The sequence below is a fragment of the Sinohyriopsis cumingii genome, chromosome 19, assembly GCF_028554795.1.
Source record: "Sinohyriopsis cumingii isolate HCF-2022 chromosome 19, ASM2855479v2, whole genome shotgun sequence".
NCBI lineage: Eukaryota > Metazoa > Mollusca > Bivalvia > Unionida > Unionidae > Sinohyriopsis > Sinohyriopsis cumingii.
Genome location: NC_142979.1, coordinates 37,962,070 through 37,987,632, shown reverse-complemented (window position 1 = coordinate 37,987,632; position 25,563 = coordinate 37,962,070). Strand labels below are relative to the sequence as shown.

At 34.2% G+C, this 25,563-nt stretch overlaps 2 protein-coding genes across 2 annotated transcripts; both read left to right on the top strand.

Moving 5' to 3' along the window:
- Positions 1 to 548: 548 nt before the first annotated feature.
- On the top strand, positions 549 to 6,360 carry LOC149775501 (uncharacterized). Its single transcript, XM_089943484.1, has 3 exons — positions 549 to 2,015; positions 3,947 to 4,218; positions 6,211 to 6,360. The coding sequence occupies exons 1-3, from the start codon at positions 1,859 to 1,861 to the stop codon at positions 6,358 to 6,360; spliced, it is 579 nt and encodes a 192-aa protein (XP_089799610.1). The 5' UTR covers positions 549 to 1,858.
- An 874-nt stretch (positions 6,361 to 7,234) lies between these two features.
- LOC149775500 (uncharacterized) lies at positions 7,235 to 11,244 on the top strand. Its single transcript, XM_089943777.1, has 2 exons — positions 7,235 to 8,686; positions 9,458 to 11,244. The coding sequence occupies exons 1-2, from the start codon at positions 7,809 to 7,811 to the stop codon at positions 10,365 to 10,367; spliced, it is 1,788 nt and encodes a 595-aa protein (XP_089799903.1). The 5' UTR covers positions 7,235 to 7,808; the 3' UTR covers positions 10,368 to 11,244.
- Positions 11,245 to 25,563: the final 14,319 nt, after the last annotated feature.

Here is a 25,563-nt window from a genome sequence, read left to right as displayed (position 1 = left end):
AGTTTAAACCATTGCTGTCTAGTGGTTTATCACAGGCCTAGCCCATACATCAAAGTTAATTGTTATGTGGCATGCTGACTGTGACAGAATGTGCTGCAAGAACATCTACAAATATTACAAGCTCAGAAGTGAGATCTTTATTGCACCAAGACTAAAGCTAACTCCCATGACACAGATGAGAGATCAAACTGAAGATGCAGAGCATGTGAAAGCTGCACTATATGTAATTGGCTATCCAGATTTGATATTTTCAAAATTCAAGAGAACAAAAAAAAACACCAAATAAAACCAGTAGTGGCCTAAATAAAACCAAATCAGTATGCCATACATGGTACATCAGAAGTCTAAGCTAGAGTATTCAGACAATACGGGATAATTTTTATCAGAAACCATGCAATTCTCTGAGAGAACAACTTTTTGGTAAGGACAAAACATTATTTGAAAAAAATGTGGTGTGGTGTTGAGAATGACTGCTGGTACAGTATATTGGTGAATCTGCAGTGTTAGAAACAAGGATTAAGCAAAACATAAGTAGAGAATCAGCTGTAATATATGAACATTGTAGCAATATGGGACATTCCATCATTCCCAATCAGACCAATGTCATCATGTCTAAGGACAACACGTGGAAAAGGAAGGTGAAAGAGGCAGTTCAAATATGACAGCAGAGCCCAACATTAAACAGGGATGAGCAGTTTGAATTACTACCCATATACACCTGTCTCTTCATATCATGTGAACATTATAAGTCATGTGATCACAGTAGCTGCTGATGAAGGCAATGTGATATTACCAAAAGCTTTGAACTCTAAGATATCTAAGATATTTTTGCTCTGAGTAAGGGAAAATTCTAATAATTAGTTCACAATTACATCTAATATAGCAAAATTATTAGATCACATTATTCAATCTTGAGTAGTTTTGAAAGCATGAAACAGATCGCTGAGTGTAAAATTCAGTACTTCTTACTGACTGATACATTAATTAAAATGCTAGAATTGTTAAATATTTTGCTGATTGAAGCAAATTAATTGTCAGTACAAAACATTAGAGATTGTCCACTAACCATAGACAGCTGGCTTCGGAATCTACCATATTGCTGAGTTGTATCTAATTGATTATAATTGGATGAACATACAACAGCTGATATTTGATCAGAAAATTAATCTGTACTGTAAATGTCAAAGATATTCTCAACACAGGCTAACTTTTATTTCAATATGTACACATCATTATGACATCAATAACCTTTTTATTGGACCTGGTTAATATTGATTTAACATCGATGCAATAATACCACCCAATATAGTGTAAATGGTGGTCTTACAGATGTGTAGCACTCGGTTATACAGTAAATGTTTTATGGACATTGTGCACACAGTTGGAAATTATGCTGAGTAATTAAAGGGTAATTCAAGAGTAATTAAGACTGATGTTCCATTCCAAATCAATGTGCATCATAAAAACACATAGGTTGGAATTTCTTTGCATCAGAAATGGATAAAATTCAAATTCCAGCATCAATACCTGAGAGTATGTATCTACTAAGAATCCTGTACAGGTATATGCTCTATGTTCCATCTAAAAATTGCAACATTTTTGTATTTAATTTGAAAATTGGTAGAAAATTTAGGAAACACTATAGATTTACATGTCCTTTCATTGAGTCATTTATATCATTCACTAGGCAGTTAGCAACTTAAAAAACAACCCAAACATACAGTTTATTATAACAATTATTTACCTAACGATGATTTGCTATATGAAGATATATTCAAGTCACATGTACATTTAACAATAGATACACATTATCTTTTTCAGGTTGATGTGGCAACAGATTTTATAGACTTTAACAACCATGGAAACCAAGGAAACAGAGCAATTTTTTTGCTGTGTATTTAACTTGCCAAAGAAATGCTATCCAAGATTCGATAAATTCCAGAAGCAGTTGCTTAGAATCAGCACAAGGTTTCAAGTGACACTAGAGAAGTTTAATAAACTGACCAAAACTGAAGGTTTATGTCATTTGTATCAACATATTAGCTGTAAAACATTAGGCAGTTATTGACTAAACTTTTCCTTTCATAATTTGATTTCATTAGTAAGTTTTTGAAGACAATTGGCATTACACTTATGTTCTCAAGAAAACATTTATTAGGAACTTTTTTCTGACCAATAATTTATCAGGTCAATCTAAGAAATTGTATCCTGCTAGAGGTTAATTGAAACAGCTTGTTGGCTATGAGGGAAGAATTGGCAACCCACTGGTTATAAATTAAATGTCCTCAGTTGTCCCACTCCTTGAAAATTACTGTTCTTATTTTAGGTAAACATATGAGTAAAATAATCTAATATTATAACTACTAATTGTGAATGATCTGTCAACAAGAGAAACTGCTATTTGCACCTTAACCATTCTTGAAAGGAAAATGTTTTGCCATTCAGGATTCAAATATGGCTGCCATGAGTAATTTTTTTATTATTTATAGTAATGATTGCAATAAATAATGAAGAAAATTAATCTGACATATTTTCAAATAACCATCAACAGCATTTAGCCAAATTTAGCAGTGTGCATGTTGACATCAATGTCTTTCAAGTTTTTACAAATGTACTTTATTTAAATGTGGCTGTTTTTTCAAAACCAAAAACCATAAGATAAATTTTCCTCAAAAACCCCACAGCAGAAATGAACCGAAATGTGAAAGAACATCTTAAAATTAGACCATAGTTGTAAAATTGATTTGATTTCTGTAAAATATAAATTCAATAAACATTTAAATAAGCTTTCAAAAATTGAGTTGTCAGAATCAAATAAACTTTAGCCCAGGAACAGTGAAAACATTTAATTCTATACAAATTATATCAGTTTACCATCAGTTATTGTTGCATTCCTATAAATATGATTTCTTTTCTTGAAAAACTAAACGAAATTTAAAAGCAAATATTTAACCAAATAGCAGTGTTTATAAAAGGCAAATGTAAATACAAATCCTTGATGTTTGGGTACTTTATTCAGTAGAAATACAGATATTGTTCTTTAAACACGACATCTGCAATTTAATTCTCTAGAGGGAAAAAACTCCATCATCCTTGCAATCAACCTGCCTAGAGTTGGGTTTTCTTTATGTTGCTTGTTTGGATTTCATTGATAGTTTTGAAAAACAGAGCATTCTGGTTGAAATTAAAATTTGTAGTTTTGGTTGGGTTTAATCACACTTTTAACACATTATTGGCCATGCCATACCTAGAAAGTAGGATCTAAGTGCTTTTCCCAAGGTCACACTAATCCAACTGATGTAGGCTGGCCTGTGATGGTGAGATTACAAGATTAAAACTCTACCAAGTAAGCTACTGCAGTTTTGCCTAATAAAATAAGTGTTAAAGTAATATACATTATGTTAGTTAATGTTTAAAATGTTATTGATGAGTGAGAACCAAAACTGAACATGCCTGATAGGAATCATTAAAACAAGAGACTTTACTAAATCAAAATTAATAATGCAAGCAGTATCAAGGATGGTATTGCAACATTAACATCAGAAATCAACAGGTGCTTTTTGATGCTTTGTCTCAAACTGAATGCCTTCCCACTTGCTTCTACTGAATTAAAGTATATTGTTGTTATGGTGTATTTTTTCAAATGTATTTATGCACATTAAACTTTATTTCTTGCTAAGATAAATGTGTTAAATATGTGTGATGTGATGAATTTATCTCCCTTGATGATGTGGATGCATGCATAGCATATATATATATATATGAGTGTGTGTGTGTGTGTTATTTTCTAATTGTATATTACCAATCTCTTCTCAGGTAGGATGACTATTAATGCATATTACACTTTTGGGATATATATGTGACATAAGATTGGGTTACTGTTACTTTTCTCTTATTCAGTGCTGTTTCCTTTTATATAGGGATCATTTGTTATTTTTTCCTACAGGGACAGAAACTCTTCTGCAGATAAAACAAGCTGTTAAGAATTTGGCAGATGCACCAACTGTAAAGGTTGCCATTTTTGGAAATTTTCATGATGAACTGTCATCTTGTAACTTGGTTACTGCCAGAGACAGCAGACATCTTCCCAATGAATGTTTTCCTTCAAAGCTTAGAAGAAGTGAATGGATCAACAAGTATATGAAATGTGATGATGCTGAAGGAAAGCCATTGACTCATGTCTACATAATATGTGTGGACAAGAATGACAATTTGCAGGCAAGTGTTTTTTATCTCATGATATACCATCACATAGACATTATAAATTTCATGCTGAAGGTTCAATATTATGAGTTTATAATTATTATTTATGAAGAATCTTTGTATCATTCTATTTTTACAATCACCGTCAAGGAAAATTCATGATATTGTAGACAAGATGGGCTTCAGGGTGTGCCCTCCCATGTGTCCTACAAGGCTACTAATGGAGGCAGTAGTCACAACAGCACATTGGTTAGCATGCAGGAATTGCAATGGAGGATGCAGGTTAAAATCCTACAATCATAAATGTCTGGGTCAGTTGTCATGGTGCATCCTTGTACAAGTCACTTTACACCAATTGCCCAGGTATGACATAACTTTACCCCAATCTGCCCTGGTACCATATAACTTTATACCAATTGCCCTGCCATGAGATAACTTGATTATGCTGCAAAAGAAACCTAACCAAGAAAACATAATTGCTGTGATAAGTAGATATTAAAAACTCTCTGATATACCCTTATACAAACATTTGATCCATTTGAGACAAACTGCATCTTCTTTAGTATAATTAGTTTGGAAACAAAGAAAATTCAGACAAATATTTGATTTCACTTTTTTCATGGAGTACCAATTTTGGTGGACTTAATCATTGCTCTAGATCACATATTTGTAGACCTAACAAACCATGGTTCTTCTATGGAAACACAATGAAACATTATCCTACTGTGGAATACTTGGACTTACTCCCCCATACACAACTTTTTGTATTTGACAGAAATGTCATCATTCACAAAACTTTAAATAGGGGTACCCAGGAAGCAATACAAACTTGTTTCTTGGATCCATATCAATTCCAAAGAGGCATTTTCCAGTCAGTATTAAACAGAAAGAGGAAGTTAATATTAATCTTAAACAGGCTTAATGTGAAAATAGAGTACAATATGCGTTTGCAAATTTTAATTGGAAAAGTTACATTATCCTCCAAAGATGCACATTTGACACATACAGAGGAAACATTTAACACTGAACAAAGAGATTTGAAAATAGATTTGCTATAACATAACAGAGCCACAAAATGCTCAGCAATTAATATTCCTCACTGTTAAACATTTTTGACCTTTTTCTGAATAATTTCCCATTTTAGCTCAACTAGCAAGAACAATCTGTGTTTATGCTAGGGTCCTTTATTCATTGCCCCACTGTCATCCAGTATGGCCATCATGACTAAAAATAGAAAGCCTGTAAACAAATTCTTCTCAAAAACTGCTCAAGAGAATTTAATCAGATGTGATGAAATCATCCAAGCATGAAGCTTAGATTTTTATAAATGATGCAATCCAGAAAACAAATATATATACCTTTAAGTGGCTTCTTTTCATGCACTGCACTTATAGAATTTGACCAAATTTGATAAAAAGCATTATGATGTAGAGGGGTATCAGAGTTATGCAAATGATACCAATCCATCATCAACTATAGTGACTGCTGCTAATAATTGAAAACCTTCAGTAGCCTTCTTCTCAAAAACTGATCATCAATGGAATTTGATCAAATTTCATAGAAAGCATCCAGGCCTGCAATAATGTGTGTATGTGTGTGTGACTTCCATTACTTAAGATAGAAAAGCATTAAAAAATTTCAGATGCTGGACAGCAGAATTTATTCAACATTTAGAGGGTTCTATAAAAGGTGCAAATCTACCAGGAAATATCGATGCCAATACAAAGATTATAAAAATGTCAAACAAGTTCTCAGAAACTGTTCTGCAGAATTTGACCAGAATTGACAGTAGTAGGACAAAATAATGCTATATATTTGTAATCCAGTAATAAAACAACAGTGGAGGAGGGCATTACTATTGTTATGTTTTTATTTGTTTCTCTTTAAGTTTTGATATGTCAGCATCACAGTTTATATGCTGAAGTTACCAGTTCAGCTGTAAAAGATGGGCATGGTCAGTACTGATTTTGTTTTTGTTCCATATACGGTAAACTGTTACAGGGTTAGGGCTGTGATAAAATTGTGCAGGTTGGATTACCAGAATCAAATATACCTTTTGGCCCCAGGACAGTGATGCCCGGAAAATTGTACACAGATAATGCTGATTTGCCATCATACATGGCCATTAGTGTTAGCAATGGTAAATCCTTTAAATGATTTCTTCTCAGAAACACTCATCAGAATCTAACCAAATTTCACCGTTATGGCCTTGAGGGCTTTTAAGTTTGTATCAGTGGTGCCAATCTATGATGAAGTATGACTACTGTTACTTAAAATAGAAAAACTAACTTCTTTTAACAAATGCTTTAGTGAATTTGGCCAGATTTGACGAATATGTCCAACCTTTCATATTTCTGCAATTTTGCTGCTATTCCACCATTAAATATGGCCACCTTTATTAAAAGTAGATGAACATTTAGGCAGCTGTATCTAAATTAAACTGCTAAAAAATGTGACAAATTTTGAGATAATGGGCCATGGTGTAGGGTCCTGACCATATGGAACAAATGATGCTGAATGGCCATAATTATAGATGAGAGTATGAAATACAGAGAACCTTGAAACAGTTTTTTCATACCATATGCAATCAGCTGTACTGGAAGAAATCTCAACAGACAGCATCATATTTAGCAAGATTTCTTAGTTAACCTTTCTTGCATTTGGTCATTAGACAAATGGCATACAGACCAGTGATATCATGCTTATTAGACCTCTTTTTCTTATTATAACCAGTCTGGCAATTATAATTTCAGATGCAAGTTAGTTTTCATTTTTAAAGTTAATTCAGAACATAGTGCAGTTTAAATGGCATGCCCACCCATGTTGCCTAGACATGTGTCATATGTCAGGAATCAGAATCCCTTATGTGATGGAGACTTTTCTGAAAACCTTTTTATTCAATGTACAGTATAGTCTAGGATTTAAAGAACCATTTTATTATAGTCTTCTTCCCTGTCCCGTGTTCTTGTTGTCAAAATAACAAATCTGAGACAGTACCTAGGCACATCATCAGCATAATGGTAATTTCATCAGAAGTGAGTCTGTCCAGTCCTGATAAATGAAGTGGTGTTAATGATGGTGGAAAGAAACTTAAATGCACGCACCAAATCCTTATTGGGAATGTGTAGAAACTACAGTAGGAGAGTATGTGATGTGTATAAGAGCATGCAGCAGTTATGTTACACTTTCATACTGAAAACACCCAAATCAGATATTATGTTGGGACTACATCTAAGACAGCAAAAGTTAACAATCTAACACAGGTGAATAAAATGTTGCAAGATCTCAGATTTTATCTTTGTTCTCAGAAACAAAATGTCAGATGTCAGAGCTTTCAGATTTTGATCCTGAGTATTGGTTCTTGCTCATAAAGTTTCAAGCATACATGAGTAGGACTAGAAACCTGATGTCCTAGAATTATGCGGCCTTACAAATTTAGATCTCTGCTTAATGACTATTTTTTCTTAACATAGGAATTGTCCCAGAAAATCCAGCAAGATATAAAGTCACTTGGGTTTTCATCCTTCAATGACTTTCTGTTACTGGTTGGGTTGGATCCTTCACTTCAAAGAGAGGATTCTTCCATTAAGAACTTTGAGAAGGCCATGAGAGATGCTTTCCATGACACTGTTGAAGAAGACTGTCAAGGAGAAAGAGTCTGTTTCAAGTCATCTACAGTACAAGATTTGATATCATCCAAAGGAGAGCTGCCTAAAATGATCCAGTGCCATCTAGAATGGAAGGTGATTCAGCCTTTGCTGGATATGAGAGAACTAATTGAATCAAATACCCACAAATACAAGAAGAATTTTGAGGAAAGCTTTCAGGGTCCAGTAGCTATTGAGGAATCCCTAAAAGATAGATTCTCTCAGACTTTCTTAAAGAAGTCTTTCTCAAGCATTCAGGGATATATTTTGGATGTGCTTCTTGGTAAATTATTCTTTCAGGAAGGAAAACTAGACCACAGCAATATGGCAGAAACACTACTGGAAAATTTTGCACGAGCTCTGCAATGCCTTATGGTTGATGTCCTGGCAAAAATCTATGGAATCAAAGAATATCATATTCTTGAAATATTAGAAGGGATGATATTTAAAGAATGCAGTAACACCATATGCAATTGCATAAAGGAAATATTGCTTCCTAAACTTTCTGAAGGCTTTCAAAATTATGAATGCAGAGATTTGCAAAATGAACCAGATAGAAAAACATTTTGTGGCCTTTTCTCTGCAACTCACTGCAAGTCATTTTTATATAAACTGAAGAAAATTGCAGACACTGGAATGATGATGAAAATTGCATACCGAGTTCATGAAGAGTTAGAAAAGAGAGTGATGCCAACTGATAGAAATCTGGCCATACAGCACAAGCTTAAGTATGAGATAGAGAGCATCCTGAAGCAGACAGTTGCCTCAAACTACATAACTTACCAGCTGTCTCCAAGCGATAGTCTTATTGCAGGACTGAAGGATGATCTGATAAGGTGACTAATATTAGCTTTTGCACTTGAGGAATTTTTCACAACATATCAAATAAGTCCATTTATTATTCCCATGTTCATTTTCTTTTTGAAAGATTCAGGGATATTAATTGCCACACTTGTCAACAGAGCATACAAAATATTGTGCTGGCACCATCTGTTGATGCATCCATTAGGGCACAAATTCATGAAACTTGGTACATTGGTTGCTCATGTGATGGAATTCGGTGAGAGGTGTACAGTTTTTAGTACCAGGTGGGTGGGAGGTATGGAGTCAGAGATCAGAATACACCCATAGGGAAATGTATATCAAGTCAGTGTACATACGTAAATATTAATTATGTACCGAAATAATGCTTCGTGCTAGCCTACTTAGAAGGCATCTCATGAGCATTCGAAAGATCTTTCTAATTAGAGCATGGAACAGGAGACAAGTTAGATTGTTTTGAGAGATTTATCCTGATTAGATGAGCTTTTTTGCAGTACAAAAATATCTGTCACCTTTTCAGCAAATTTGTGAAACTTCAGTTTCTACATGTAAGAATCCAATCAGCACAATATTTGTTCAAGGTTCCATGTTTTGGAGGCACATATAATGTTTTTACTGATTTAGTAAGGCACTGTAATGATTTGCCAATAAGTTTAAAAGATGAAATTATTTATGAATTATGTTTGATATGTATTTACATTTGATCCATTTAAATAAATCCCGATTACATTTTTGTTTGGAACAATTACATTGGAAACAGTTACATTGTTATGTTTCTTTATCAGGATTGAGGGCTTTGTAGGAGTGGCCATGGTTTGTGGAGAGCTTCAGGTCCATTGCACAACATATTCCTCTGAAAAGAAGAAGAAAGAAGTTCTGAAACAGATCGATAATGTTATTGCAAAACACAAATATGGGCAAAGCTACAAGATTGGCATCATCACAAAGAAACCTGAACTATTCTATTCCATTGGTTCGACCTTGCATTGCCCCGTGCTCAATAAACGCGGTACCCTTGGCGGGTTTGTGACTGATACAGATGGGCACTTGTATTGTCTTACATGTGCTCATGTTGTTCCAGATGATGCTGATGTCTATGTTGAGATCGGTGGACAACAAATTGGACCAATAATTATAGGAAGATCTGTAAACATGCAGGTTCCAGCAAAGTTGTCATGTCCGACAGTGGATTGTGCTGATATCATGGCTGTAAAGGTTAATGAGGACCAAAGACCCAGTTGCAATCCTTATTTCAAAACATCAGATGGAGAATCTGGGTCAAATGTTATGATTCAACCTTTTGATTACTCATTGAGAGAATGCCATGAAGTTTACAAATGGGGAGCAAAATCAAATCTTACACATGGACTTTTGCATACAGGAGACTATAGCAGAGAACTTTTTGATACTTTAAGTTTGAATGATAAGAAGTACCTATATGTTTTTGTTGAGCCTCCACCAGTTGATGATGACAGTTATGGGACCTTTGCATTACCAGGTGACAGCGGGGCCATCATTTGCTCAGAAACAGAAGACAATACTATAGAAACTGTTGCTATGATCCAAGGTGGAGATATGAATATTAGGACTGGTTCATTAATTGTGAATTACTCTCTTGGATTTTATCTGTGGTGTGGTCTTGATAAGTTGCTCACGAGGTTAGGTTTAGAATTAACTCCAGTGGAGTTCCACTAGCTGAATGAACGGATGCAAAATGATGAAGTTATATATACACGAATCCCGTAACAGTTATATCAGATTGTTTTGATGACAAAATATAATGATTTCCAGGAGATAAATACAAATTTTTTTTTAGTGTCTATATAGTTCCAAATAAAAATTATCCTTTGACTCCCTTAAGAGTTACTTAAAGTTCTTTTAGTGAAAAAATATAATGATTTCCAGGAGACAAATACAAATTTCAGTTTTGGTGTGTATATAGTTCCAAACAAAACTTCTCTTTTTCACTCATGTGATGTGACTGGTTTGGATTCATGTGTTGTTCTTCTTGGCACTTATGGACAATCAGCACCAGAAGAGATTGAGTGAGTTAGCATTATTGTTTTGTGAATTTTTCTTATTCATCTATTATCTTGAAGTAAGATGTTTTTTCACCTGGCATGTTAGTGAAGTTTTATTTTTGTATATACTGTTTTGTATCTTGTGAAATTTATTTTGAAATCATGAAATGCTATTTAACTTTACCCCGTGAATTTGTGTCTTCCTTTGTCAGCAGGAAATGTTTCTTATGTTAAATATAATCAGGTTATACCCATGTTGTAATAATCAGGTAAATAAGAAACTTCATTTTTATGTAATTTTGTATATAAAGTACACTATATTGTATGCTAGACTAGAAAAATATCAATCTGCATTACACAAAGAATTTGTTTTCAGACACAAATTTAGGGCAAGTGACTTTAAAAACAATGATATTCCCAACTCCAGTACCACTAGCCCTGATGCACATTCTCTGTGTCCAAAATGTGCCTATTTTTGTACTGTTATTTTCACACAATGTTGAAATTCCTGTGTTTTAAATATGAACAAAATAAACAAAATTCATATACAATAGACCTGTGTGTTTATTTACCTATCAAAATATTTCACCTAAAGCAGTGTTTTCCTCCAGGTTATGATATCAACCATTGTTCAATTGCCCCAGTGCTCAAATAATTTCTCAGACCAAGCTCAGGGCAAGTATCTTCAGCAAAATCATAATCACTTGCCCTACCATAATATTCACTTACCTTAGAAGGCCATATTTGTTTAATATTATTTTGATAACACCTGCCCTGTCCAGAAAAATTAATTGTTTGTCAATGATATTTGTGATATTGGTTACTGATCAGTGGTGAAGCAAGTGGTGTAGATTGTCTCTACTTTGTTATTTCCTGCTAATTAAATCCCAAGTGAACATTATCTATCCCTCTCTATCTATCCAAATGGGTCCTAATCAAAAATCAATCATGTCCCCAAACAAACAAGTTTAAACCATTGCTGTCTAGTGGTTTATCGCAGGCCTAGCCCATACATCAAAGTTAATTGTTATGTGGCATGCTGACTGTGACAGAATGTGCTGCAAGAACATCTACAAATATTACAAGCTCAGAAGTGAGATCTTTATTGCACCAAGACTAAAGCTAACTCCCATGACACAGATGAGAGATCAAACTGAAGATGCAGAGCATGTGAAAGCTGCACTATATGTAATTGGCTATCCAGATTTGATATTTTCAAAATTCAAGAGAACAAAAAAAAACACCAAATAAAACCAGTAGTGGCCTAAATAAAACCAAATCAGTATGCCATACATGGTACATCAGAAGTCTAAGCTAGAGTATTCAGACAATACGGGATAATTTTTATCAGAAACCATGCAATTCTCTGAGAGAACAACTTTTTGGTAAGGACAAAACATTATTTGAAAAAAATGTGGTGTGGTGTTGAGAATGACTGCTGGTACAGTATATTGGTGAATCTGCAGTGTTAGAAACAAGGATTAAGCAAAACATAAGTAGAGAATCAGCTGTAATATATGAACATTGTAGCAATATGGGACATTCCATCATTCCCAATCAGACCAATGTCATCATGTCTAAGGACAACACGTGGAAAAGGAAGGTGAAAGAGGCAGTTCAAATATGACAGCAGAGCCCAACATTAAACAGGGATGAGCAGTTTGAATTACTACCCATATACACCTGTCTCTTCATATCATGTGAACATTATAAGTCATGTGATCACAGTAGCTGCTGATGAAGGCAATGTGATATTACCAAAAGCTTTGAACTCTAAGATATCTAAGATATTTTTGCTCTGAGTAAGGGAAAATTCTAATAATTAGTTCACAATTACATCTAATATAGCAAAATTATTAGATCACATTATTCAATCTTGAGTAGTTTTGAAAGCATGAAACAGATCGCTGAGTGTAAAATTCAGTACTTCTTACTGACTGATACATTAATTAAAATGCTAGAATTGTTAAATATTTTGCTGATTGAAGCAAATTAATTGTCAGTACAAAACATTAGAGATTGTCCACTAACCATAGACAGCTGGCTTCGGAATCTACCATATTGCTGAGTTGTATCTAATTGATTATAATTGGATGAACATACAACAGCTGATATTTGATCAGAAAATTAATCTGTACTGTAAATGTCAAAGATATTCTCAACACAGGCTAACTTTTATTTCAATATGTACACATCATTATGACATCAATAACCTTTTTATTGGACCTGGTTAATATTGCTTTAACATCGATGCAATAATACCACCCAATATAGTGTAAATGGTGGTCTTACAGATGTGTAGCACTCGGTTATACAGTAAATGTTTTATGGACATTGTGCACACAGTTGGAAATTATGCTGAGTAATTAAAGGGTAATTCAAGAGTAATTGAGACTGATGTTCCATTCCAAATCAATGTGCATCATAAAAACACATAGGTTGGAATTTCTTTGCATCAGAAATGGATAAAATTCAAATTCCAGCATCAATACCTGAGAGTATGTATCTACTAAGAATCCTGTACAGGTATATGCTCTATGTTCCATCTAAAAATTGCAACATTTTTGTATTTAATTTGAAAATTGGTAGAAAATTTAGGAAACACTATAGATTTACATGTCCTTTCATTGAGTCATTTATATCATTCACTAGGCAGTTAGCAACTTAAAAAACAACCCAAACATACAGTTTATTATAACAATTATTTACCTAACGATGATTTGCTATATGAAGATATATTCAAGTCACATGTACATTTAACAATAGATACACATTATCTTTTTCAGGTTGATGTGGCAACAGATTTTATAGACTTTAACAACCATGGAAACCAAGGAAACAGAGCAATTTTTTTGCTGTGTATTTAACTTGCCAAAGAAATGCTATCCAAGATTCGATAAATTCCAGAAGCAGTTGCTTAGAATCAGCACAAGGTTTCAAGTGACACTAGAGAAGTTTAATAAACTGACCAAAACTGAAGGTTTATGTCATTTGTATCAACATATTAGCTGTAAAACATTAGGCAGTTATTGACTAAACTTTTCCTTTTCATAATTTGATTTCATTAGTAAGTTTTTGAAGACAATTGGCATTACACTTATATTCTCAAGAAAACATTTATTAGGAACTTTTTTCTGACCAATAATTTATCAGGTCAACCTAAGAAATTGTGTCCTACTAGAGGTTAATTGAAACAGCTTGTTGGCTATGAGGGACGAATTGGCAACCCACTGGTTATAGATTAAATGTCTTCAGTTGTCCCACGACTTGAAAATTGATGTTCTTATTTTAGGTAAATATATGAGTAAAATAATCAAATATTATAACTGCTAATTGTGAATGATCTGTCAAGAAGAGAAACTGCTATTTGCACCTTAACCGTTCTTGAAAGGAAAATGTTTTGCCATTCAGGATTCAAATATGGCTGCCATGAGTAATTTTTTTATTATTTATCGTAATGATTGCAATAAATAATGAAGAAACTTAATGTGACATATTTTCAAATAACCAACAACAGCATTTGTCCAAATTTAGCAGTGTGCATGTTGACATCAATGTCTTTCAAGTTTTTACAAATGTACTTTTTTTAAATGTGGCTGTGTTTTCAAAACCAAAAACCATAAGATAAATTTTCCTCAAAAACCCCACAGCAGAATTGAACTGAAATGTGAAATAACATCTTAAAATTAGACCGTAGTTGTAAAATTGATTTGGTTTCTGTAAAATATAAATTCAATAAACATTTAAATAAGCTTTCAAAAATTGAGTTGTCAGAATATAATTAACTTTAGCCCAGGAAGAGTGAAAACATTTAATTCTATACAAATGATATCAGTTTACCATCAGTTATTGTTGCATTCCTATAAATATGATTTCTTTTCTTGAAAACTAAATGAAATTTAAAAGCAAATATTTAACCAAATAGCAGTGTTTCTAAAAGGCAGATGTAAATACAAATCCTTGACGTTTGGGTACTTTACACAGCAGAAATACACATATTGTTCTTTATACACGATATCTGCAATTTACTTCTTGAGAGGGAATAACTTCCATCATCCTTGCAATCAACCTGCCTAGAGTTGGGTTTTCTTTATGTTGCGTGTTTGGATTTCATTGATAGTTTTGAAAAATGGAGCATTCTGGTTGATAGCAAAATTTGTTGTTTTGGTTGGGTTCAATCACACTTTTAACACATTATTGGCCATACCATACGTAGAAAATAGGATTCAAGTGCTTTTCCCAAGGTCACACTAATCCAACTGATGTAGTCTGGCCTGTGATGGTAGGATTACAAGATTAAAACTCTACCAAGTAAGCTACTGTAGTTTTGCCTAATAAAATAAGTGTTAATGTAATATACATTATGTTAGTTAATGTTTAAAATATTATTGATGAGTGAGAACCAAAACTGAACATGCCTGATAGGAATCATTAGAACAAGAGACTTTACTAAATTGAAATTAATAATGCAAGCAGTATCAAGGATGGTATTGCAACATTAACATCAGAAATCAACAGGTGCTTTTTATGCTTTGTCTCAAACTGAAAATACCTTCCCACTTGCTTCTACTGAATTAAAGTATATTGTTGTTATGGTGTATGTTTTCAAATGTCTTCATGCACATTAAACTTTATTTCTTGCTAAGATAAATGTGTTAGATATGTGTGATGTGATGAATTTATCTCCCTTGATGATGTGGATGCATGCATGCATAGCATATATATATATATATATATATATATATATATATATATATATATATATATATATACGAGTGTGTGTGTGTGTGTGTTATTTTCTATTTATATATTGCCAATCTCTTCTCAGGTAGGATGACTATTAATATACATATATTTGGATATCTCATTTTATGACACATTAATGCATATTACACTTTTGGGATATATATGTGGCATACGATTGGATTACAATAATTTTCTCTCATTCAGTGCTTTTTCCTTTATATAGGGATCATTTGTTATTTTTTTCCTACAGGGACAGAAACTCTTCTGCAGATAAAACAAGCTGTTAAGAATTTGGCAGATGCACCAACTGTACAGGTTGCCATCTTTGGAAATTTTCATGATGAACTGTCATCTTGTAACTTGGTTACTGCCAGAGACAGCAGACATGTCCCCAGTGAATGTTTTCCTTCAAAGCTTAGAAGAAGTGAATGGATCAACAAGTATATGAAATGTGATGATGCTGAAGGAAAGCCATTGACTCATGTCTACATAATATGTGTGGACAAGAATGACAATTTGCAGGCAAGTGTTTTTTATCTCATGATATACCATCACATAGACATTATAAATTTCATGCTGAAGGTTCAATATTATGAGTTTATAATTATTATTTATGAAGAATCTTTGTATCATTCTACTTTTACAATCACCATCAAGGAAAATTCATGATATAGTAGACAAGATGGGCTTCAGGGTGTGCCCTCCCATGTGTCTACAAGGCTACTAATGGAGGCAGTAGCCACAATGGCTCATTGGTTAGCATGCAGGAATTGCAATAGAAAGGGTGCGTGTTCAAATCCTACAATCAGAAATGTCTAGGTCAGTTGTCATGGTGCATCCTTGTACAAGTCATTTGATACCAATTGCCCAGGTTTCAGATAACTTTACCCCAATCTGCCCTGGTACCATATAACTTTATACCAATTGTCCTGCTATGAGATAACTTGATTATTTTGCAAAAGAGACCTAACCAAGAAAACATAATTGCTGTAATAAGTAGATATTAAAAACTCTCTGCTATACCCTTATACAAAAGTTTGATTCATTTGAGACAAACTGCATCTTCTTTAGTATATTTGGTTTGGAAACAAAGGAAATTCAGACAAATATTTGATTTCACTTTTTTCATGGAGTACCAATTTTGGTGGACTTAATCATTGTTCTAGATCATATATTTGTAGACCTAACAAACCATGATTCTTCTATGGAAACACTTGAAGCACTTTCCCCATCCACATATTTGAAGACCCAATAAAACATTATCCTGCTGTGGAATACTTGGTCTAATTCCCCCATCCACAACTTTAAGCATTTCACAGAAATATCATCATTCACAAAACTTTAAATAGGGATATCCAGGAAACAATACAAATTTGTTTCCTGGATCCATATCAATTCCAAAAAGGCATTTTCCAGTCAGTGTTAAACAGAAAGAGGAAATTAATATTAATCTTGAACAGGATTCATTTGAAAGAATTGCTTGTAAAAAAATGGGGCATGGTAAGTTCTGATTATGTTCCATTTATGGTAAACTGTTACAGGGTTAGGGCTGTGATAAAACTGCAGGTTGGATTACCAGAATCAAATATACGTTTTTGGCCCCAGGACAATGGGGGCTTGCAAAGTGTATACAGATAGTGCATATTTGCCATCATATATGGCCGTTAGTGTTAGCAATGGTAAATCCTTTAAATGATTTCTTCTCAGAAACCACTCTTCAGAATCTAACCAAATTGTACCCTTCTGGCCTAGAGGACTTTGAAGTTTGTATTAGTGGTGCCAATCCACTATGAAGTATGACTACTGTTACTTAAAATAGAAAAACTAACTTCTTTTAAAAAATACCTTAGTGAATTTGACCAGATTTGACGGAAATCGTCCAAACTTTCATTTCTGCAATTTTGCTGCTTTTCTACCATCAAATATGGCCACCTTTATTTAAAGTAGATAAACATTATCTAAATTAAATTGCTAAAAAATGTGATGAATTTTGACATAATGGGCCATAGTGTAGGGTCTTGACCATACGGAACAAATGATGCTGAATGGCCATAATTATAGATGAAAGAATAAAAGAGATAGTACTTTGAAACAGTTGGTTTCATATCATATGCAGTCATCTGTACAGGAAGAAATCTCAACAGACAGCATCCTATTTAGCAAGATTTCTTAGTTAACTTTTCTTGCATTTGGCCATTGGACAAATGACATACCAGCCAGTAATATCATATTTGGCCATTGGACAAATGACATACCAGCCAGTGATATCATGCTCATTGGACCTCTTGTTCTTATTATAACCAATCTGGCAAATATAATTTTAGATGCAAGTTAGTTTTCATTTTTAAAGTTAATTCAGAACAATATGAGACAGTACCTAGGCGATTATATCATCATAATGGGAATTTCATCAAAGGTGAATCTGTCCATCCATTATAAATGAAGTGGTATTAATGATGGTTGAAAGAAACTTAAATGCAAGCACCACATCCTTATTGGAAATGTGTAGAAACTACAGTAGGAGAGTATGTGATGCGTATACAGCTGTTATGTTACACTTCCATACTGAAAACACCCACATTAAGTATTATCTTGGGACTACATCTAAGACAGCAAAATTTAACAATCTAACACAGGTGAAGAAAATGTTGCAAGATCTCAGATTTTAACTTTGTTTTCAAAAAGAAAATATCAGACTGTCAAAGCTTTCAGATTTTGATCCTCTGTGTTGGTTCTTGCTCATAAAGTTTCAAGCATACATGGGTAGGATTAGAAACCTGACATCCTAGAGTTATGGGGCCTTACAAATTAAATCTCTGCTTAATGCCTATTTTTTTTCCTACCACAGGAATTGTCCCAGAAAATCCAGCAAGATATAGAGTCACTTGGCTTTTCATCCTTCAATGACTTTCTGTTACTAGTTGGGTTGGATCCTTCACTTCAAAGAGAGGATTCTTCCATTAAGAGCTTTGAGAAGACCATGAGAGCTGCTTCCCATGCCATAGTTGAAGAAGATGTTCATGGACAAAGAGTCTGTTTCAAGTCATCTACAGTACAAGATTTGATATCATCCACAGGAGAGCTGCCTAAAATGATCCAGTGCCATCTAGAATGGAAGGTGATTCAGCCTTTGCTGGATATGAGAGAACTAATTGAATCAGATACCCACAAATACAAGAAGAATTTTGAGGAAAGCTTTCAGGGTCCTATTGCTTTTGAGGAACCTCTGATGGATAGATTCTTTCAGACTTTCTTAAACATGTCTTTCTCAAGCATTCAGGGACATATTTTGGATGTGCTTCTTGGTAAATTATTCTTTCAGGAAGGAAAGCTAGACCACAACAATATGGCAGAAATACTGTTAGAAAATCTTGCACAAGTTCTGCAATGCCTTATGGTTGATGTCCTGGCAAACATCTCCTTGAAATGTTAGAAGGAATGATATTTAAAGAATGCAGTAACACCATAGGTAATTGCATAAAGGAAATATTGTTTTCAAAAATTTCTGAAGGCTTTCAAATTTATGAATGCAGAGATTTGCAATATGGAACATATAGAAACATTTTGTGGCCTTTACTCTGCAACTCACTGCCAGTCATTTTTATTTAAACTGAAGAATGTTGCAGACACTGGAATGATGATGAAAATAGCATACCGAATTCATGAAGACTTAGAAAAGAGAGTGATGCCTGCTGATAGAAATCTGGCCATACAGCAAAAGCTTAAGTTTGAGATAGAGAGCATCCTGAAGCAGACAGTCGCCTCAAACTAGATAACTTGCTGGCTGCCTCCAAGCGATACTCTTATTGCAAAACTGAAGGATGATCTGATAAAGTGACTAATATCAACTTTTATGTTTGGGAAATTTTTCTCAGCATATCATATAAGACAATTTATTATTCTCGTGTTCATTTTATATTTGAAAGCATCAGGGATATTAATCCCTACATTTCTCAACAAAGTATACAAGGTTATGTGCTTGCCCCAGTTGTCTTTCCATTCATCTCTGGACCCATGTGTCTCTGACGCTTCTCCTAAGCCACCGGGCAGAAATTCACCAAACGTGGTACATTAGTTGCTCCTGTGATGGAATTATGTGACGGGGTTACAGTTTTTGAGTGATAGGTGTGTGGGGAGTAGGGTAATAGGGAAATATGAAGACATCAATTCAGTTCACATTCGTAATTACTAATTTTAACATATCGTATTTGCCGGCCTATAAGATGATACTTTTTGTCCAGAAAATCTTAGCTTCGTCTTTTACTTCGAAAAAAATTAAATATGGTTTTGGTCATCCAAATCGCTTTATCGTATGTCACATAACGTTTCGTTCAGAAACTAAGTCTCAAAAAGTACGAGAATTAATGTGTAAAAACATTTCTCATTATGGGGAAGAGCTCGTGTATGAAATAATATAAGACTCCACATTGAGGATTTGGAACAATTTCATGATAGACAGTTTTAAAATTAACTTATATAAGAGGTAATTGCGCCAAAGGAGCATGCATTAGTAATATACATTGATTGTAATATACGTTGTTTAAATTTGATACGGGTGTATTAGAATTGAAAAGTTATAAGATGAATAACCATGACAGAGACATATATTGCCTAAAACACCTCATGATCCAAACAAAATTATGCCCCATTATGAGAGAGAGAGAGAGAGAGAGAGAGAGAGAGAAGTATTTACGATTTATGGTAATCTCTCTCTCTTTCTCTCTCTCTCTCTCTCTCTCTCTCTCTCTCTCTCATATATATCGGGCCATTTTTTATTTTGACCATGAGTACGAGAAGAAATATGCAAGGGAAAAAATATGCATCTCTTTCTGTATTTCTCTCCCCCCCCCCAAAAAAAAAGAAAAATAATAAATAAATAAATAAATAAATAAATAAATAAATAAATAAATAAATAAATAAAAGAAAATGTGGAAAAAGCATTTTAGCATCAAAGAAGCAATTTCCCTGTTGCTGGTAATCTGAAATAGCATACATTGATACTTTTAGTATTCATGAAACCGGAAGTTATTATAGTTTAATTCCATACAGCATCGCAGATTTTATCTTATCTGTAAGTCAATAAATGTTCAGGTCAGCGTCATTATATGTAGCTAAAAGTACATAATACAATGTGCGAAACAAATTAGGTACTTTTAGTTAAATTTATTGATCCAGACCGGAAAGGTTACTGAGTTACAGATAGGATAAAATTCGCGTTCATGTAATCAACAAGGAGAAAAAAATGTAGCCGAGGTATTGATCTGGCCTCATCTTATACTCAAAATCGAGTTATATATGGATGAATGACGCAAAATTTGCTCATTCGACTTATACTCCGCATCGACTTATAGGCCGACAAATACGGTAAATAATATTTGTTGCTGGCCTAATTAGGTGGCATCTCATGAGTGTTGAAAAGATCTTTCTAATTGTAACATGGAACAGGAGACAAGTTAAATTGTTTTGGGAGATTTTTCCTGATTAGATGGGCTCGTTTGCAGTACAAACATATTTGTCACCTTTTCGGCAAATTTGTGAAACTTCATTTTCAAATTTTAAGAATCCAATCAGCACAATTTTTGTTCAAGGTTCCAGGTTTGTGGAGGCAGACATAATGACTTCATGATTCGGTAAGGCATTGTGATGATTTCCCATTACGTTTAGAAGAGGGCATTATTTATGAATTTAGTTTGATATGTATTTACATTTTTTCGATTTAAATAGCTTCCTATTGCAAGTTTTGTTTGTACATTTGAAAATATTTACCTTATGTTTCTTTATCAGGATTGAGGGCTTTGTAGCAGTGGCCATGGCTTGTGGAGGGATTTAGGTTCACTGCCAATTTTTTTCCTCTGAAAAGAAGAAGACAGAATTTCTTAAAGAGATCAATAATGTTATTGCAAGGCACACATATGGTCAAAGCTACAAGATTGGCATCATCACAAAGAAACCTAAACTATTTTATTCTGTTGGTTCAACCTTACATTGCCGCGTTCGCAACAGACATGGTACCCTTGGCGATTTTGTGATCGATAGAGATGAACACTTACTGCCTTACATGTGCTCATATTGTTCCTAATAATGCTGATGTCAATGTTGAGATTAGAGGACAACAAGTTGGACCAATAACTATAGGAATTTCTGTGAACATGCAGGTTCCAGCAAAGTTGTCGTGTACTACAGTGGATTGTGCTGATATCATGGCTGTTAAGGTTAATGAGGACCAAAGACCCAGTTGCAATCCTTATTTCAAAACAGCAGATGGAGAATCTGGGTCAAATGTTATGATTCAACCTTTTGATTACTCACTGAGAGAATGCCATGAAGTTTACAAATGGGGAGCAAAATCAAATCTTACACATGGACTTTTGCAGAAAGGGGACTATAGCAGAGATGGACTTCTGCATACAGGGGACTATAGCAGATAACGTTTTGATACTTTAATTTTGAATGATCAGAAATACACTTATCTTTTGGTTGTCAGCCATAAGAGGTTAATGTTGAAACCGGTCGGCCTGGTGTCGGGATAATGTAACTGGGTGGGACATGGTGCTACATGTCTGCGTCATGATGATCCAGTGCTAGGCATCACTGTAAACCGCCACACTGCAGACATCGTAACGATATCATTGGAAAATAGTTAAAGCTACGTTAAAAATCCAAATAACACAAACACACACTCTTTAACGTTTGTACCATTTTCACGTATATGCTTTTCTTGAATGTGTCTATTTCGATGAACCCTCTGCTAAAGAATTATTATACAATTTACAAGATACTAAATAAAATTCTAAATTATTTTATCAATATCGTTGTACTCATAATCAACCATAATTCAAGGGATCAGATCTTTACTAACCGTAGCATGAAAATTCAGTCACAGCTGACAATAATACTGCCAACTAAGAATCTTATTGCAGCTAAGAAATGCAGGTTGTTGTTGTTGTTGTGGGGTTTAACGCCATTTTTCAGCACGATAGGCTATACATGGCGGCCAGTATTAATGGTGGAGGAAGAACCCGGAAAACCCCGGAAAGAACCACCGACCCACGAGAAGCTACTGGCAAGCTTTCTCACATGCCCACATTGGCTGAATCTTAGACTCGAACCGCCGCAGACAGAGGTGAGATGGCAGTGATCCGTAACGAAGAGCGCTTTAGACCACTCGGCCACTCGGGGCCCCTAAGAAATGCAGGTAAATGTTACCGTGGTACTAAAATGTTGAAATACGTCATACACTGTTTAGTAGTAGATCGACACTTGACTATTTAAAAACACCTATTTCATGTTATTCAATTGCAATACAATCCATGAACGGGTAATTTTGCAACACTTCTTTGATCTTTTGTGGCTGCTCTTTTAGCGGGGCAAAATGAATCAATAATTTGTACAGCGATGTTTGAGTAATCAATTCGTTTGGTAGCAATGTTTGCACACACGGACTTTGTGCATACAATTTATGCACCTGTTTGTTTGAATATTTAGCTCTCTATAGCATCAAAGACGCAGGGCTTTAATTTCCTGAACCTTATAAATGGTTTGTAAAAACTTCTTCTGTCCAATGTTGCTGATTCAGCCATTTAATAGACAACCTAATCTTCCTTTCTTACCGGTTCTCTTTGATGAATTGTTCGGTGGAAATAAAATTTCTGAAATACCGGATATATATTTGCATTTTGTATGCGAAAAAATTATCGAGTCATGTGTTTTAACGTTCAAGATATTCTTTTATTTTCTTTCTAACTGACAAGGAAATCTAAACTCCTCTCATTCAATGTTATACTTGTCTAGGCTGTCGTTTACTTGAACCAAGATCAAATATGGCATAAACTAGGTGCTTTGGGTCAAAGTGTTTGGTTGCTTCCTGCGTTTGAGGTTGTAGGAATATTTGTATCAGGTTAACACCGAGCAAATCATTCCAGTTATTCCGAGTACTCGAATAACTGACTCTTCAGTCGTCGAAATTTAACTATTCTTTCCGTGTTCTTACAAATTATTCAAAATTGTACTGCTCCATTTGCAAAAGGCGTTTTGTAACTAAATGTGCGGAGTATTTTTTCAAAGCCAGCCATGTGAGAACGATAAACCGTCATACTTTTATTTGACACTTTATTTTCTTAAGTTATTACACGCAAACTCTCTGCCTAGATATTGTTCCATAGACTTACATAATATGGCATGTTCCAGCCGGTTTGACCTGTTCCCTTTGTAAAGTGAGTTGTATTGCAATAACGAGTTTCACGTGCTGCTTAAGAAGTTTTTTTATTAGTGCTTAAAACACCATGATATAGGCACTGTGTATGTAATTTATGCTTTTGTTAGGAATGAAATTGCTAAATAATTGTCATAACATAGAATATACATATTAGCTGTATACTACGAAATCATTTCCTACTTTTACTGCAAAACAATTTTAATTCCATCCAAGCTTTACGTGATTTAGTTAATCAGAAGCATCTGTTAGTCTTGGAGAGGTCGTCAGTATGTTTTAGTCTTGGAGAGGTTGTCAGTATGTTTTAGTCTTGGAGAGGTTGTCAGTATGTTTTAGTCTCGGAGAGGTCGTGGAATCACGTGATGTGCCCATTTTCCCTAACGGTTAACCTTTATTAGAAAGAAGTTGTTTTCTGCAAAATTGTCTAGCTTTGTTGCTAAAGAGTGCCTCATTAGCCCTTACCTATCTCTGTTTTGGGACCGAGGTAGAAAAATTGGGTACGTTATCCCTTCATGTGTGCGGTTTTATATGAGGCATGTTGGCTGTTTTAATAAAGAACTAAATCTGTAAAGAAGTCATAACTCTGAATACTGCAGACGAGGCTTTTCTATATATTCGAACAGACTGTGTGTGTATGTATATATATATATATATATATATATATATATATATATATATATATATAAGCCGAATATGAGAGAAACTGCTACGATATGTTGATGTGTCAACAAAAGACAAACATTTGCGAGTCTTGTTTCTTTCGAGGGTCCTCCCTGAGAGCCTCTTATAGGCTGTGCTTATCTAATAAGATCATGAGCAGCAGAGCCATCTAGATTCACGTGGCCTCTTATCATCACCCAGCATGCACTCAGCTTCCGAATTATATTTTACTTGATCTGTCTCGAAGGACAGTTCAATGCTTACATGTTAACGAGATACGTGCGAAAATCTACGAAAAAAGAAGAAAATGAGCGTAATAGACTTTTCCTTGTGCCATACGGCAATGTCTCTGGACCGATATATGGTGGTACAATTTGAAGACAAACCGACCAAAAGAATGGGGAAGGAGAGAAAAGGAAGATAAAACCAACTATGGTTGGCAATAGTGCTAATTAAGTCATAATGATGACATAACACAACTGTACAAACATTTAAATATTCAAATTATCTCTTGATGGTTCGTCAGATCGCTTTTTTTGAATTCCCCATTCGTTACAATATACTTTCTGGTAAATAGAAGGCTGCGCTTTCAATGTTCAGTAATTTAACCATCCTGTATTTGTAGTGCTCTATTTTATTCATTTTAACTTCTTTCATATTTAACTCATTAGTGTATCTAATATTATTTTAATAAATAGCAATGAAACTAGAAGCAAAAAAAAAAAAAAAAAAGAAGAAGCAACTTAACAATTTGCATAGAAAATTGTGAATAGCCGAAAAAGTCACAGAAAAACATTTTGAAGCAGGCACACTGAGCAGGGATATGAAGAGTTCATTAACTCCGTCAATAAAATGTTGGTTGTAGTCAATTTTAACTCCTTTGGAAGTGCTGGTATGGATATTTATTTAAGAGTTTAATGTTAGGTTTTTTTCCCCGAGTTTATCGTGATAAAAACTATGTGTTGCCGGCAACTGACAGTTTATACCACGACAAATTAAGAATAAACAACGTTAAACTCTTATAATTAGAATTCTTTGTAATTTGCATTTCTTTTATTGTTATTTTATTTGTTTATTTTAAAGATATTTTCTTTCAGTTTTAGAGTCTTGTTTAAGCGTATGAATTCATGTTGATTACGTCTGCTACGTAGCTATTTATAGAACAGGGAATTCTCCTTCTGCAACGTAATAACAAAATAATTATTTCAATGGTAGGCGATCTAAAGTTTTTAACATTCTACAGCATGGTCTT

What these genes read in the sequence shown, in the direction of transcription:
- LOC149775501 (XM_089943484.1), top strand. Translation starts at nt 1,859, where the DNA reads ATGGAAACCAAGGAAACAGAGCAATTTTTTTGCTGTGTATTTAACTTG. An exon ending in TAAACTGACCAAAACTGAAG is followed by an intron (nt 2,016 to 3,946) that starts GTTTATGTCATT and finishes TTTTTCCTACAG; the next exon opens with GGACAGAAACTCTTCTGCAG. An exon ending in ACAAGAATGACAATTTGCAG is followed by an intron (nt 4,219 to 6,210) that starts GCAAGTGTTTTT and finishes TTACAGGGTTAG; the next exon opens with GGCTGTGATAAAATTGTGCA.
- LOC149775500 (XM_089943777.1), top strand. Translation starts at nt 7,809, where the DNA reads ATGAGAGATGCTTTCCATGACACTGTTGAAGAAGACTGTCAAGGAGAA. An exon ending in CTGAAGGATGATCTGATAAG is followed by an intron (nt 8,687 to 9,457) that starts GTGACTAATATT and finishes TTTCTTTATCAG; the next exon opens with GATTGAGGGCTTTGTAGGAG.